The 17,581-nt window shown below is 46.4% G+C and overlaps 1 protein-coding gene across 2 annotated transcripts in view; it reads right to left on the bottom strand.

Annotated features, from left to right (window-relative positions):
* OSBPL11 (oxysterol binding protein like 11) overlaps window positions 1-17,581 on the bottom strand; it is a 305,858-nt gene that overhangs the window by 53,820 nt on the left and 234,457 nt on the right. For both annotated transcript variants that reach the window (XM_085647503.1, XM_085647504.1), the window contains exon 10: window positions 8,096-8,282. In XM_085647503.1, coding sequence (XP_085503629.1) covers window positions 8,096-8,282 — 187 coding nt within the window. The remainder of the gene's footprint in view (window positions 1-8,095; window positions 8,283-17,581) is intronic.

Here is a 17,581-nt window from a genome sequence, read left to right as displayed (position 1 = left end):
CCCTTCATCGATGCTCCAGATTTGAAAATGGCAGTCCAAGCTCTAGTCATATCCAGACTGGAATTTGGATGCTCCACCCTCACAGGCCTACCCAAGCGCTCCTTGGCACCGCTAAAAGCCTGTCTCAACGCGGCAGCCAGACTACTCACCGGCACCAGGAAATTCGACCACATCTCTCCACATCTGAAAGCCCTAAACTGGCTCCCTCTAGAGGCCAGAATACAGTTGAAACTGGCGTGCATTACACACAAGGCCTTATACGCAAACTCCCCTGCATACCTTTCACAGAAGCTTGTGCTATCGGGAGGAAACAGGAAATCTCGATCCACTAACAGTCTCCTGCTCCGACCCGCCCACTTTCGTAAAAAAAGAACCTACAATAGGGCATTCACCGGGGCAGCACCAAGAATTTGGAACTCCTTCCCGCCCGTTATCAGAAGAATCCCCACTCTTGCTCGCTTCAAGAAGGAAGCCAAAACCTTCCTCATGGGTAAATTCCTGTACTAAGTCCTCCTCTCAGCAGATATGACTTGCTGCTTGATTCCATGACTATTGCGTCTTCCGCAACTCTATAACCGGACTCCATCGAGACCCAAGGGGGCCACGGTCTCCGCCAACCCTAGCTTGAATTTTAAGCTCTCATGTTTGCACCCTTTGCCCCCATGCTCCCTCATCCCCCCCCCCCTATATGTTATATTTCTCTGCTTTTGATACTTTACTGTTTGCACTGTTTCTCTATGATGTTTTTTTCTCCTGTTAACCATGTAAAGCGCTCTGATACTCTCATGGGTCATGTTCGCGCTCTATAAAACACTAAAATAAATAAATAAATAAATAAATAAATAAATAAATGTCAGGGTGTGTGGGCGGCGTCTAAGTACTGCCCGCGACGTCATCCCGGCGAACACCACGCCGACGACGGACGCAGAGCCACACGACACCACCTACCGACGCACAGGGGTACTGCTGACGAAAAATTTCCAGATCCAGCCTGACGCCTGGGGGTAATTCTAAGGTAAGGAATCTATCACTACGTGTTTCTTTCAGATCAACAAAATTCAGTTTATATTTTAAAAAAAAAAAAAAAACTACAGTTCGAGGCTCCCACATTCCAATATTGTATGGGTGGGGTGCTGTCTTTAATAGAAGAAGTGGTAAGAATTTTGTAGATCCACTTTGATTTCGGAACTTTCTCTCAAAGAATTGTAAGGAAAATGTGTAATTTTAATTTAAGTTTGCATTTTCCAGGGCATTCTATATGACAAAACATTGTGGGATCGTTGCAAATCATAACACGCTGTTCTAATGTTGCGAAATGTCTAGATTTAGTAGTTTTTCTTGGGTAGCACACAAACCCTGGCCCAAATACAAAAGCTACCAAAATCGCCAAAACTGGGTTAATTTGCAAGACAAATATTTTGATGTCTCCATATTGCATTTTGGGGTCTTTCCTGATGTGGGCGATAGGCCTAGCCACACCAGGGTGGTACCGTTTTTGTCACTAGTACTCTGGGATTACAGAATAATATAGCATTTTGGTATTATTAATTTCTCTACATATGTGGCTTCTAAATATAAGCCAGTATGTAAGAAAGAACAATTTGCGAAATGCCGTCTGAATGACATGACTGTATGAGTAACCCCACATTCCGAGCTCTACAAATGGCCACTATTCCTAAACTTAGCATCTTGGACACATCTAAATAATACACAGGTTGCCTTCATAACCAATTTTAATTTATTAGATTTTGCCATATGAACTGCTGAATGGTTGCTACTTATTTTCCTTATATTTATTTTTCAACAATTAACTTTTTGGGGAAAACAGTGAGCGATTTACACAAATGATGCCTTGCTGAATTCAGAATTTTGTCTACTTTTCAGGAATGTGGGTTTCCAGCTTCACCAATGAGTTTCACACCTCTTTCCACCACAAACGGCAAGGATGTGTAAACCACAAGAGATAGGAAAAGTCTACTATCACTTGTAAAGACTGTGGTTAAAAAATGTTTTTTTCTTTAGAACTCTGCTTGTTCCTGGAAGCTTGGAAGATGGTGATCTTAGCTCAGCAAACCTTTTTCAAGTGATTTCTTTGAAAAAAAAGCCATTCATTTGATTGCTGAGCACATTTTTCCCCAAAAATTAAGTTTTGCCATATTTTGGCTATGTGCACGGACAAGTCCAACGACTTCACAGGCACTGGGTACCTTTAAAATACCCTACATGGTTAAAAATGGATGCAAATTCAGCCTGGATAGCTATTGTGAAAAAAATGTATGAAGGCTTGAGCGCGAAGGACTCAAAGGCAAAAAAAGGTTCAACACAGGTGTGGGAAAAGCCCATGGGCGGCTCCTCCATTGGAGCGGAAGAGCGTCGCCCCACTTAAGTTATCCCCCGAAGATAAAAAAATAAAATTGTGATATATTAACATTTTATTTTTCATCCTTCCGTCCTGAACCGAGCATCAGAATGGAGGTGGGGCCGCTGCTGAATGACAGCAGCAGGGAAGAGGCTGGGCTGTTTGTGCACTTTTCAAAGTGTGCATGTCCCTTTGGCCAGCTGTCTTGCGACGGCCAATCAGACATGTACACTTTGAAAACCTCTTAGGCAGCTGTCTTAAGACAGCTGTGTTAAAGTGCAGGCCTCCAGGGCCCAGTGAGGCTGCTCTGTCCAATCAGGGCGCCGCTCTCACAGCATGAACGCAGCGCCAGGATCGGTGCCTGCACTGCAGCATCCGGTTCAGAAGAGGCCCGGTTCAGAAGTGGTCCGATTCAGAAGAGGTCCGGAGCAGAGGTCGGTTCCGGTAATGTAAAAAATATATATATATATATATATACAGGCGCGTAGCTAGGGGGGAGGCGGTGGGGGCGGACCGCCCCAGGCGGCACTATATTTAGGGCGGCTGCGGCGGCCTTTATAATTTATTTAGGGACACTGCACAAGTGCGCAGTGTCACTAAATAAATTATAAAGTCTGCCGCAACGGCGCGCGCGGGCCCAGTTTTGAGTGCAAGGCAAGCAGCGCGCTGCACACTGCACGCACTGACCTACTTGGTTGTAGTGTGCGCCAGTGCGTCAGCGCCTGCTGCTGCAATTGATGATTGATGCATTGACCGTTAATTTGCCCGCGCGGCGCCGCCCGCGTATACTGGTCCCATCCCAGCCTGCTCCAGGGCCGTCAATCTTGGAGAGCGCGCGCCAGCGCTACCAATGACGGCCCTGAACTACATTTTTGCCCGGCCCTCGCGTCTCGCGATGAGAACGTAGCGTTGACGCGTCACGCGCTTCACCACTACGCACTCTCGTGAGGACCTTGTGGCCTGGGGTAGTCTGCTCTGCTGCGTCCGTACTCCGTGGATAATTCGTTTTAGTGCAGTACTAGTAGGTAAGAGAATGTGTTTCTTTTCTTTTGAAAAATATGCGCAGGCCTAGCAGGACACGTACTTCGTGTGCGCTTCATTTAAAATTTATCATTATGGCCGATGCAGGACAACAATAAGACAATAAAAGATGCCCCAATAACGCTGGTGATTAATGATCCACTGGCGAGCAATTATTTGTCTGTTAGTAGATTTTTAATGCAGATGAACTGTATTTTGTGTGGAAGCTCAGTGAGTTGCTGCCTTTGCCACAGAGATACTTGTGTTACTTGCAGTTCAGAAGTTACAATCCTAACATAGGACAGTGACCAATTAACTGTCAACCCGGCTCGTTTGATTTAAGCCCTTGATTCTGAGGCCTGCCGGAGCGTAGGTCCACTCCTCTTTCTTGATGAACCTGGGCTTCCCAAAACTGTGAGTCAATCAGCAAGGGTTTCAGTTTGTAGGCAGTGCATGTGATAGGCGTCATCACGGATGCCGGGTCACATGCTGTAAAGAGATACAGCGCGTATGTTTCACTTTTGTGGAAACATGCACGCTGTAGAGATGTTGTGTAGAGTACTGCCTGTGAGATTTCCCCACTAATGTCAGCACAGAGCAGCATGGCGGGCCAGGTTGGCACCAGTCATGTGCCGTTTGGTAGCAGCAAGTGTAAGTCCTTTTGCTGTTGCGTTCGCTCCGTTTTTGTTGTGCGCCGTGTTGCCAGTAAATGAGTAAAACATATAACTTACTTGATCATGCCGCCGCCCGTGCGAGATCATGGTGCCTGCAGTAGCTACCTCATGAGAATGCTGCGTGAATTCGACCTTACCGGACCTCGGACCCTGCGGGAACAGTCATGGTGGCTCAGCTCTGTCCCATAATGGTCCTCGCTCTGTGATGTAAATTAGTGTCAATATATTTACCTCATTTGACAAACTTCTTAAATCTCAATTTCTAGTCCGCCCGACCCCCAAAAGTTATTTGCGCCCTGTGTCGTGTTTAATTATTACAGGAGGAGGCCGGTGTTTGGCCTGTCACCTCCAGACCTCGACACTTCCTGCCTGCTTAGCCCCTGTCCTGGAGGATCGCTGAAGGTTGTGTCTCGTCACAGCGTGAGTCTTTGAGCAGGTGCTGTGTCTTTAAAAGGCACAAGCACTGTTCTCAAGACAGCGGTGCCACATAGCAGCTTTTCTCACGGTCATACCTGAAATATATCCCGATTGCCAGCAGCAAGAAGGGTGAGAAACTCCAAGAAACTACATAGGCCCATGGCCAACAGTCTTTATATCTCCAGCTGCAGCACTGTGACTCGGAGTCTTGGTAAGTGTGAAAAATGAAAGCTGCTGACATTATAAATGTTCCTGCTATGGTCGGAGTTGTAGTTTTAATATCATGGTTAGATATTTATTTTACGGTATGATCAGGTTACAAGGGCACCGGGTTCGTGCCCAAAGAGCTGCATACAAACATGAATGGTATAGATTTGTTTTGTAATATAGTTAGAACTTCCTCAGTCTTTCATCATTCTAATGTTGCTAAAATGAGTATGTTTGGGCAGAGATACATTTTTATCAGTAAAGCTGACCCCCATGGAATACTCCTTTAAATCCTAAGGTTGTGTTTCCCCAGACCAAACCCTCTCAAAATATACTGCCCACCAGTATGGATGACATGTGATTCCTACACCTTGTAATCCTCATTGGCTTATGTGACATTCCCTGTAGACTGATTTACATACTTGTATGATTCATTGTCTCTGTATAATTGTGTTTGTGGTGTAAAGTGCTGACACACTACACTGATATGAGTAGCGCTAAACAACAAATGCATATGAGAGAGGGGCTACGGAGCGATGAGGGGCACTGGTGGAGGGTGGCAGTGAGGGAATCTGAGGAGGAGGTAGTTGGAGGGGCTGTGGAGCGATGAGGGGCACTGGTGGAGGGTGACTGCAGGGTTCGAGTCGGGTGGATGGCGTCCCCTCATTTATTTTAACGGGAGCTCAATTACTGGAGCAAATGGAGCCACACATTTACTCTTTGGCCTCTCTGGGGCGAGATCGGAGCTCATTCAGAACGCTGCTCACGCGCTGGCTTCTCTGATGCAATGGCATCTAAGGGGTGAGCGAGGGGAGGCAATGAGTCTGATGGTGCAAGCCACCTTTCGTGACATCACTTGCTGTTGTGACGTCAGCGTCCCCCCACTTCTTTTTTTAGGACTTGTGCCCTGGGTGACAGTGAGGGAATCCGAGGAAGAGGTCATGGTGTGGAGGGGGAGCTAGGGTGAGATGAGGAGCACTGGTGGAGGGTGGTAGTGAGGGATTCTGAGGAGGAGGTCATGAGGGGGAGAGGCTACAGAGAGATAAGGGGCACTGGTGGATGGTGGCAGTGAGGGAGTCCAAGGAGGAGGTCATGAGGGGGAGGGGCTATGGGGAGATGAGGGGCACTTGTGGCGTGAGGCAATCTGAGGAGGAGGTCACTAGGGGGGCCATGGAGGGATGAGGGGCACTGTTGGAAGGTGGTAGTAAAGGTATTTACGGAGAAAGAGGTTATTAGTGTGGTGCCAAAAATTCGCATCAGCGCTAAAGCCGGCCCTGTCATGGCCTTTCTGTTTTTGTTTATTTAATTAGCAGTCGGGTCATAAGGGCTACTGTGGAAAATACTTTAAAGTGCATGCTAATTATATTTACTGCTATATTCAATGTTTTAAGTTTGAAGGTGATTTTACTAATGTTTTTACCGGGAAAAAGCAAAGTGGAGCCCGATGGTGCCTGATATGGGGCTGGGGCCCAAGGTCAGCTGTGAGATAAGGTGCACTGGAGAGAGGAGTAGTGGATAATCAAGCCTGTAAGGGAGTGCGTTGCTGAGTAAGGGGTCAGGTGGAGGTAGTAATGAAGAGGGATTCTCCCTGAAGGCTCGCACAGAGGGAGCCTGTAAGGGAGAGCGTTGCTGAGTCCGGGGTCAGATGGAGGTAGTAATGAAGAGGGATTCTCCCTGAAGGCTTGCATAGAGGGAGCCTGTAAGGGAGTGCGTTGCAGAGTCCGGAGTCAGGTAGAGGTAGTAATGAAGAGGGATTCTCCCTGAAGGCTCGCACAGAGGGAGCCTGTAAGGGAGTGCGTTGCAGAGTCCGGGGTCAGGTGGAGGTAGTAATGAAGAGGGATCCTCCATGAAGGCTCGCACAGAGGGAGCCTGTGAGGGAGTGCGTTGCAGAGTCCGGGGTCAGGTGGAGGTAGTAATGAAGAGGGATTCTCCCTGAAGGCTTGCACAGAAGGAGCCTGTAAGGGAGTGCGTTGCAGAGTCCGGGGTCAGGTGGAGGTAGTAATGAAGAGGGATTCTCCGTGAAGGCTCACACTGAGGGAGCGTGTAAGGGAGTGCGTTGCAGAGTCCGGGGTCAGGTGGAGGTAGTAATGGAGGGATTCTCCGTGAAGGCTCGCACAGAGGGAGCCTGTAAGGGAGTGCGTTGCAGAGTCCGGGGTCAGGTGGAGGTAGTAATGAAGAGGCATTCTCCCTGAAGGGACGCACGGAGGGAGTCTGTAAGGGAGTGCAGGGCAGTTTGCGGGGCCAGGTGGAGGTAGTAATGAAGAGGGATCCTCCATGAAGGCTCGAACATATGGAGCCTGAGTAGTATCACTTGCCTGATACTCCCACCTCAGAAACCTCCTCTTCCCATCAAAGGAACATTACATGGAAAGTGATAATATTTAGAAAGAGATTTGGAAAAGAGTGAGTTTTACTGGTCCTTATAAGACTAAGAAGAGATGTATGGTCATTTAATGTCAGCTGTAGATGAAGGTTACATGAACAGTGTCATGTATGTGCATGTTTGCATTGTGTTGAGGGGATTACCAGGTAATTGTTCACGCAGATCTCTGATGGATGTCACATGCGGTTTTTATGAGTCCCCAGATGGATCATGCAGTCTGTGTGTTCTCTTTTGTACTGCCAGTCACCGCTGTATTCAACTGTGTAGCCTTGGACCGTGTCATGTATGTGCATGTAAGTTGCATGATCAAGGTAACTATTAGCGGCGATACTACGTGTCTCTCGGACCTCTTTGAAGTGCATGCCCTCCCCCCCCCCCCCCCCCCCGGGGGTGGGGGGGCGGCAATCTGAGGGATAGCCCCGGGCGCCACATGCTCTAGCTACGCCACTGTATATATATATAAATGTGTGCCTGCCCACTCCTACCCGTAGGTGCCCGCCGCCACCGGAAAAGCCTCATTAGCTAAGGGGATAATTCTATGTAGCTTTCCATATGAGGTGGGTTAGCTTTCCTCCTACTTAGGTTCAGGGTATCAAAGAAGTAGAAAACCTTTGCCTCCATCCCTGTCCTCTAAAGAATATTCAAGTATCACCTTCTCTGAATCAAAGTCCACTTGGACTCACCACAACCAGCAGTTACTGCCCGACTAGACCAGAGGAGGAAACAAGTTACATACTGGCCTGCTACACACGTTATAAACCTAACTACAAATTGTGCTGTCACGTACTCAAACTAGTTGCTTTCATGAAATAATTATTATAAATCAACATCCCGTTTCCATACAAAACGCCACAATGTAAACAGATTAAAGATGGCGATGCTGTATAAAAGCATTCCATTCACTTATTGAGTTATTATTCGTCACAAACTGAACTTAATAGCAAGTTATACAATCCGAGCTCCGAGATAGTTTTCCCTATTGCGGGACTCCTGGATTCATAAACTGCGCCACAACACGATCATGGCGGCTCTTACCTGTGGAGCTTGCCTCCATAGAAAGGCTTGGTGTGAAACGTAATGGCTGCAGAATAACCGGTCTTCGCACAATTCACGTTGACTTTTCCTCCCAACTCCACCCACGGAACGGTCAAAATTGAGCGGGCGTAGGCGCAGGGCAGGGAAAAGGTGTACTCTTCTCCGTGTTCCAGCAGGCACAAGAGCCCTGGGGGAGGAAAGAATTGCAGGGCCAATTAGAAGGGGGAAAAAATCAAAAGGGACTAGAAATCTCGGATGCAATCCAAACCCAACGCAACAGATTTCCTGCTATGATGCATGTCACTATTTATTAATTATCAAATCACGCGGCTAAATAGGACACACGAGTCCCTGGACTAAGAGGCTAGGGGTATACATCAGAAGACAGAACATCCGATTTAATTAGTGCAAAGTTCAAGAGCTCGAGCATGCTTACATTATGTTAAACCGACAATGAACATAGCAGGTGTCTGGCACGATCGCCTATCACCGTGGGTTACTGCTCCGTGCATTAATGAGAAGCAGCATGCGCTTGACAGTGGCAGGCCTTATAATGCCAAAAAATGCCCCCTGCATATTAGATGTGCAACCACACTTCTTTAAGTTGTTTAATCCACGCCACAACGTGTACAGTATGCAAGACTCATCCTCAACATTTCATACAACACATAACCCATACTTTGCACCTCTGGCACACTGGAATCTCACAATTTGCAACCCATACATTGTACTTATGATACAAAGTGGAACAATGCTGTGCACGTCTGATATAATTTGTAACACCTTTCACTGTGGGTATAATGCAGACACATATCTTGACGTTTTCTGTTTTATCCAACTTTTATTTTTGAGGTTTTAAATTTCCAAAGTCAGACCAGGCACACGGTTTTTAAACAATAGATCCACAGCCATGACTGGTACACTGCTTACGTTGATGTAATACATGTAGTCCAAGGTCATAGAATGAAGGGGAGCTAAAAACTAAGTCCAATGAATTTACATTGATTGTTGGACAGTGGAGAACTAAAAGGACAAAGAAATTAAAATGAAATAGAGCATAAAATCCCTAAAGACTAAGAGTGGACTGCCGTTCCAATCAGATCAGCTACTGATGAAAGTCCATTAGAAAGCCCATCAAGGGTTCCAAGAAACCACTTAGATGCCAGCATGAGCTAAAAGCCCTCAATACTCTTTTTTGTTACAGCGTAATGAAGTTGCTACTCGTGCTGCCCAATTTACGTAAATGATTCAGAAAAAACAGTATTTTATAAAGACGGACTCCCACCGAGCCATGATCCTCGGGTGGTTTGATAGACGCTATTAATAGTCGTGCGGTAGACTCTGGGTCCTCGTTTCCATATGTTAGTGGATGAGTGGTGGGAGGGTAAAGATTATTATCCAGTCGAGGTGCTCATACCAGTGCGTTGAGAGAGGATCATTACCTCTTCTCCAGTTATGGGGATGTTAGTGTCCAACTCCTAGGGTTGAGGGGTGGTTGAGTGTTCACGGTATGTATGTCTGTGTAAAACAGGTTTTTAGATCTTCAGACACTTAGCAAACACATGGCCACATTGGCAGGGCATCTCTTAGGGTTCCCATACTTCTGTAATGGACACCATGTCTGACGACGGCATGTGAGGTCCTGAATACTAGAGTGCATAATATGTTAAATGCAAGTCACAGAGAACTGGATGTAGCAGGCAGCAGTCGGCACGCTCCATTTTATGAGAATGGTCCATTGAGCCTGGGAGGAATAAGAGGAATGTGACCCACAAAAGGACTAGCAGACGTATCCCCATAAGTACGATCTATACTTTGGGTGTATCGGAGTCAACAGTGCAGACTGTGAGGTAGTGTAGGATGGCTGCTTTGTCTTGTCAGGTAGGATCTCTCTCAAAGGGTGAAGTTCTAACAGCCACTCACCTAGTGTGGGTGAAGCCACTTAATGCAAAGGCCTTAGGATACATATTTTTGCTGCTGCAAGTAAAGGGGCTACCAATCGATGTTTTGAGAATGACAACTCCTCCACATCATTGACACTCTGCAGTATCGTCAGGTGTGCCGAGGGCGAGTGTCTGACCCCACTGACCTGTGACTGGCTGTCTATCCCACACCAGTGACCAGTACGGTTGCAATTTTGGGCATTCCTGGAACACATATACCAGGCTTCAGTCTTTTCGCTCACACCTACAGCAGTCAGAATGGGCTAACCGTGCGTTGACATATGATATCTCAGTCGCGGAAAGCAGAACACAGCATATGTCTATAATGGATATGTCACTTGTTAATAAGCTCTGTTGTGCTAAATTCTCATTACAGGAGCACCCTCTTGCCTATATTTTCTGACAATGTTTGTATCCTTATATTTTGGATACAATACAAATTTTGTTTTGAAAAAACACAAATAAAGCAGTGCTACTCTTCGCAATTTCAACAGGGTCCAGTGCCATTAGTGCAATATTTAAAGTATAGACATTTTAATTTTGATTCTCTCACAACTTGTCACTGTTCAAAATAAGGGAGGGCCAATCTTCGGAGAACAATCTTTGCCTAATAGTGTTTGCCAGAAGAGGTGGATGGCATTCTCAGAAGACTTACACACTCCATGTATGCTGGACACTGTACCAGATTGTGGACAAAAGGGGCATCTCAGGCAATGAGAAAGCGGACGATAATACCATTAAGAGGAGCTTTGCAGAACAAACTCTGATCAGAGATCTGGAAAGGATTTGAATGAGTGGTCATTGAACAACTGCTCCACAGTTTTTTTTGCAGTTGTCTTGGCAACTTAAAGATGCTTCATAAAATCATTGGATTACTCCTGGATGTAGCCAAAAAGACAGTGGTCCAAGCTTTATTAGTACCTAGGCTGGACTACTTATTGTAATATTCGTGGGGGCTTCCCACGGCCGCCTGAGAGCTCTTCAACGCATTCAGAATGCTTCGGCTAGAATGCTGCTTTATGTCCCTAGGCTCTGCCCTGAGACATCTTCATTGGCTCCTGATGAGGGAAAGAATCTCTTTTAAATCACTTTGCTTTTGCCACAGGATTATAAACTCAAGGGGCCCCTGTTATCTAAACCCCCTGATTAAACCTTACCATCCTGCTCGTCATCGGAGGATGGCAGGTGTCGCACTGGTTACAGTTCCCAGAATAACCAGAGCTCGCATGGGAAGTCGCTCCTTCAGCTATCAAGCCGCAAAACTGTGGAGCTCTCTTCATGCTGAGCTAAGACAAGAACGGTCCGAAACTATTTACAGACAATTTTAATATCTCTCGTTCATTAGGAGCGGACTCTGTTCCTCCGGTGTAGTGTGAAATTTTAGCACGGGGACACTCTATTGGAGTAACCATTGCGCTTTGCAAATAGGATAACATAACAGTTACTATCCAGCTCTTAAATTACCTAATTCAATTTAGAGGCATCCCGTCCACTTGTATTTCTGTGCAGTGCAAGATGGGTGCAGAATACACCAGTGGGTATATCTTCAAACTTCTATGTGCCACCTTCAAGGCAGCACCCAGTGACCAAAGGACTGAGATATTGCTGTCCCAGGCCACATCAATTGTATGTATAAATTGAGAGGACAGTCTTTGAACATCGGGGGAAATGGAGCGGATCACAGGCGCATGGCAAGAAGTAGGCCAGTTGCAAAAGAGGATAAACCAAGTGATCTGTCTACATGACGGGAAGGCGGAGGACTCCAGATGTGGTGTCTACTATCAACTTCTGAGGTTCCAATATGGGATCCCTTCTGCCCTGAATGTAAGAATTAATATCAGAGTCTATTTGGGTAAGCAAAGATTCCTGCATCTGGAAATGGAGCATTCGGAGCACATAACATTTTTGGGGCCCAGCTGTTATTTTTATCTTCTGCCTTGGATCTGTACATTGAGATAGGGCCTAGATGCAAAGTCATTTTTTGATTTGGCCATGATGGCACGCATTGGCTGACCTTCAGGGTCCCTCTTAGATTTTAATAAAGTTGTGGAGTAGAGAGTTTTGAAGTAAGACGGTGCAGTTGTTGGAATAAAGGGTGGATAACTCTATGGGGTTTTGGTGTAGCTACTACTTATGACTGATTCCACCCAATCAGAAGGAGTGTAAAGCCGCTTGTTTTACCAGTACTAACCATATAGTGTAGGTTAAGTGAAAAAGAACCACACAGTGTAGTTATAAAAATTTGCATTTATTATAAACACCCACTAACACTGCAATATCTCCTACCCGGAGATATAATCACAATACACACAATACTTTAGTAATAGAACACTTAAGTAGCACAAATTCACAGTGGTCTCCAGGGGAAGACCAAACCATATACTAATAAAGTGGAATGCGAACCACGACCTACGTCGAGACTGGACTCAGAAGACGTAGATGAGCTGGGGATCCAAGGAACCACCCAAGGTTAGTATCTAGGAACCCCACAGAGGCCGTGTGCAGAGTGAGAACACGACTGCGTGCTCAATACAAGTCAATGGGTAAGTCACGGTTGCAGTTTTGAAGAAGGACCCCTCCCAGAGGACCATGAAGAAGCCCGTGAACATGGAAGGTTGGAAGTCACCCCACCTGTAAATACCCCAGGAACCAGGATACCTACACCACGGAAGCCAGGTGCTTAGGTGCGAAGTGATGTTGGAAACCGCCGTAGACCACAATGGAGGACTTCAGTGAAGATGCCACTGGCGAAGAAGGTGAAAGAGTCAGGTGGAACCCAAAGGTGGATTCAAGATGAGGTACCTGCAAGCAGAGGGTACAGAGTCTATGCCACTCAGGAGTGACCAGGAGGCACGGGAGACGAATGCCCACCGATGACGGATAAGCAGGAGAGTTGCCGGTGTCCTTGGAGCTACAGCTGTGCGGACCAGGAGATGCTCTGGAAGACCAGGAGCTGTTCACGAGCTGTCCCACGTCGGATGTCAAGAAGGTAGGGGGGGGGTGGTGTCCATCAAAGCACCAACAAGCCATGGGGTACTGCCTCCAGCAGTTCCGACGAGGGATACTGGCTTCAAACCTGCTGAGAAAATCAGTGCAGGTCTCGAGGGAGTTGTAGAACCACCACCTGTGTTACTGAACCTTTCAGAGTCCATAGGAGCTCTGGAACAGCAGACCAATCAGCTTCGCTGCGGTGCCTGCAGATGCAGGGAAGTGACTCCTTCACTTTAAGAGAGATTCATTCGGGTATCTTGGATGACCACAGGCCTCGTGAAGATCCTGTATGGAGCACAGGCGCAGAAGACATGCAGGACAAAGAGCAGCAGGAGTCATCCCAGTTGTAGACTCAGTTCCCAAAGCAAAGTCCAAAGTGACTAGACGGTTGAAGATGAAGTGGTTTAGGATCTGAATCTTGTCCCACGACGAATCTAAGGAACCACCCACAGGTAAGCCCTAAAGTACCCTAAGGAAAGGGTTGGGGCGATTCAGGGGTCCCTCCCACAGGAGGGGCTAAACAGTTGGGAGAATACCCCCATGTCCTTTGTCAAGTTTCGCGCCAGAGCGAGAGCCAACAGCTCCCTGAACGGGTTCAAAATGGAGTATGTAAGGAGGGCACCAAATGTGCCCTTCAAAACAGACAAGTGGTGCTAGCAAGTGCCCCCACTGTGTCCCAATACATTAAATCCTGTCTGGGAGGTGGTCACACCTCCCTGTGACAGGAAACCTATTGTACTGCCTTCCCCTGCTCAAGCTTGGCTCAGCAGCAGAAGGGCAGAATCCTGTCTCTGGTCACCAGCTGCCACAGTTTGCTGTCCGAGTTTAGAAGAATGTTACCAGGAGCTCCGAGGGCCTCCCGAAGGAGATTTACAGTGCATGGAATCATACCCCAACACCGTTTATGGTGTTGGGGTATGATTCCAACATGTTTGATACCAAACATGACAGGGTTTGTTACAGCCAGTTTAGAGTTAGACATTGCGTAATGATGCATGGCCACTCTATGTATCATAATGGCTGATGCACTTACAACCTTGCAGGGACACCCTCACACTTCTAACTGAGCACCCTGCTTTCAGGATTGGAAGGCCTGCCTTAGGGGTGCCTTTTTAGTTTTAAGTGCAGTGACCTCAGATAAAAGGAAACGTATATCTGTCGTAAGTGGTGCGAGCACCAGCTTACACAGGCTGCAATTGCAGACCTGTAGTCACGATTTGAGTGGTCTCCCATGGGTGGCATAATACATGCTTCAGCCCATGGGGGACCCCTGGTGTACCTATGCCCTGGGTACCTTAGTACCATATACTAAGGACTTACAAGGGTACACCAGTAGACAATCTGGGGTGCACCTAAGTACTCACCATGTCCAATTTTATGAAGAAGCACAGAGACTGGGGTCCTTCTTTGCAGGATCCAAGTCAGACTAGTCAAAAACACACTGACCCCAGGAAAAACGTGGGGGTAACCATGCTAGAAGGATCCTACCTTCCTACAATTTGGTTCAACGAGGAATCAACTGTGCGCTAGCAGATATATCTCCTATGCCTTTATACCGATTAACACCTGCCACAGCCCTGGAGCAATATATTTATCTAGGGGGATTTGCAGTGGTGTTGGAGAGGGGGCAAGTACAAATACAGGGCCCAGAGGCATTTGGGGAAAAGAAATAGAGGAGAGGTAAGGAGGAATATGAACATGGTGTAGGAAGATCATGTTACATTGTAGGGATTACATTGCTGTGCTGGGACGCTAGGCAGTCTACCAGGGAGTGGCATGATATTTTAAACTAGACGACGCAAGCTGTCAAGTTCAGGCTAATTCAACGTCTTATGTAAACAGTACAAAATAAAACTAGGCACGACAGGGCCAAAACCTAGCTTCCATAAAGCTCTGATGTGCATCTAAGTGGGTGTACTGGTCTCCGCCACATTCTACTGGTGGATTAAGTCTCCAAAATCAAGAGCTTGTGGCCTGAGTCTCTGGTCTGAGACACATTAAACCTAAGGAGAGACTGGGGACAAAGTACACTGCGGTGAACAGGTACTAATGCTAAGCAATAGAAATGGCTTTGCTGGGATAACATTATAAATGGCTACCCTGCAGTAGTGACGTGGGCTTGTCTCTGTCTTTCTAGAGTGTCTTGATGATATGATTTACTCTTGCCCTATCTGAGAGTCTTTGCTTTGTCACAAGTGTTTTGTCTGATGCACATCGGTGTGGTCGATAATGCGAACAGACGTCTCGACTTTTCCAGATAATTGTGGTTAGCAAAAACAGGGGTTTACATAGCTTTATTGTCTAACTCAACCAAGAAGGATTTAAGGTCTTCAAGCTCTGCATATTAATAGGTCATACCATCTACTGGCACTTTCTTGATCACTGGATCTAGTAGACCATTGTTGGTAGCCCACTGTCGCAACGTGGGCCGTTGTGCTAGGAAACTTTCTTTTGATGTTTGTTTCATAAGAGAAGTCTACCGAGATTTTTATGGAATCATATCCCAAAATGACCGGGCCGTTCTTTTTCTAAAAGACAAATGAAAAAATAATGAAAAGTTACAATAAATGAGAAGGCCTGACATGTTTATTGCGAACAGCATATGTTAAAGTCAATAGGCAATTAAGGTCAGATTGTTATTGCTCTAATGTATTGCCTACAGATGTTACATAGAATCTCAGATTATTGTAGTAGGGACTAGTTTTGGTGCTGACAAGCCGTGGGTAGAGAAGATTTGCACTGTCAGAGTCCTTGCTAGGCCCTCTTAGGAGAGAGAGTATTTTACCTTGCCAACTGTAGTTTGGTATACATGGGAAGGGTTCGGGCATTAGAGCCAGAGTTGCCGACTTTCGAACGATGGAATCAGATTCAAGTCCCGGTATAAACTCAACATTCTGTGATTCTGGCAAATCACTTAATCTCCCTGTGCCTTAAAAAAATAATCTGACAGAACGTTTAATGCAACTGGTGCTCAAATGCCAATGCGCTTGGGCCGAGTTCACCCTATAAAAAACAAACTGTAAATCTAAATATAAATAAATACATTCATACTTTTATGACTGTATGCCTGATGGTCGCCTTGTGGAAAAGCTCATGCTAAGCACAGTCAGCCTAAACTGGTTGTGGTTACAATGATAAAGGCTTTAGGCCCGATTATTTATTATGAAAAGTTATGATAAAGGCAGTAGGCCTGGCATATGGATAGTGAAAAGAATATATTAAAGTCAATAGGTATTTGAGGGTGGATTGTTGTTACTCTGAAGTAAAGCCTACAGATAGGTTTTTACAAAAGCAGTAGGCCTGGAGTATTTATTATGAAAATGATCTGGTAAAGCCAATAGGCCTCCAACACTGGTTTGCTATCAGATAATGGTACTGCCTATAGAAAGGTATTTGGTTACATACAATCTCACAGATTACCATAGTAGGTTTTGGTCACCCACTCTTACAAACCCTGGCATAGAGTTTCACAGAGATGATGCTTTTTAATCCCTACTGAGACGTTTTGTATGCTGTTCAGCCATCTGTCATTTTGTTTTTACTAGTAATTTTATAATTGTATGACTGATGATTGCCAGCTTATGTGCACTTCAGCAGGCTTGTGTTGTAAATAGTGTCAACGGCTAAAGGCCTAATCGGTTCACTGGGGCAGGTTACATCAAATTCCATAGAGGGGTCATCGGTTTATAATTAAAAGTTATGCAAAAGCAAGTAGGCCTTGCTTATTGTGACAAACTAACTGGTTCACCAAGGCAATCCAAGAATCCAAACGCTCCTGCCGATGACTGGAAAAGACATGGAGAAACAGCAAAACTCTGGAAGCACACTCCGTCTACAAGAACTATGCAACAGACTCAGCTACTTCTTTCAGCTCAAGATCAAGATGCTCTACAACAAGTTAGACAACCCAGACCTCTGCACCGCCCCAACGCCTACCCCCAGCGACGCCACCCAACAGACCCTTCTTACCTGGACCTCACTCACAACAGAAGTCACCCTAAAGACCACGAAGATCATCCACTCCAGAGAACTTCTGACCCCCTGCCTGACACACATCTTCCACAGGGCCGCTACTGCCATTGCACCCGAGCTACACCGAACAATCGACTGCTCCCTCAAGACCACCACATTCTCCGACAACTGGAAGTGCGCCAAAGTCAACCCCCTCCTAAAGAAGCCCTACGCAGACCCGATGGACCTCAAGAACTTCAGGCCCATCTCACTACTCACTTTCGAAGCCAAGGTCATTGAAAAGGCGTCAACACCCAACTAGCACACTTCGTCGAAACCAACAACATTCTAGTCACCTCTCAATCCGGATTCCACTGCAACCACAGCACCGAGACAGCCCTCCTCGACGCCAAAGATGACATCTGTGCACTCCTCAACCAAGGCCAAACAGCAGCCCTCATCCTTCTGGACCTATCAGCAGCCTTCAACACTGTCTCCCACCGCACACTAGCCACCAGACTCCATGACGCCAGCATCCAAGGAAAGGCCCTAGACTGGCTACGATCATTTCTCACAGGCAGAACAGAGAGTATAAGACTCC

The sequence above is a fragment of the Triturus cristatus genome, chromosome 3_2, assembly GCF_964204655.1.
Source record: "Triturus cristatus chromosome 3_2, aTriCri1.1, whole genome shotgun sequence".
NCBI lineage: Eukaryota > Metazoa > Chordata > Amphibia > Caudata > Salamandridae > Triturus > Triturus cristatus.
The sequence above is the reverse complement of the archived record's forward strand: the minus strand, read 5'-3'. Positions and strand labels throughout refer to the sequence as shown.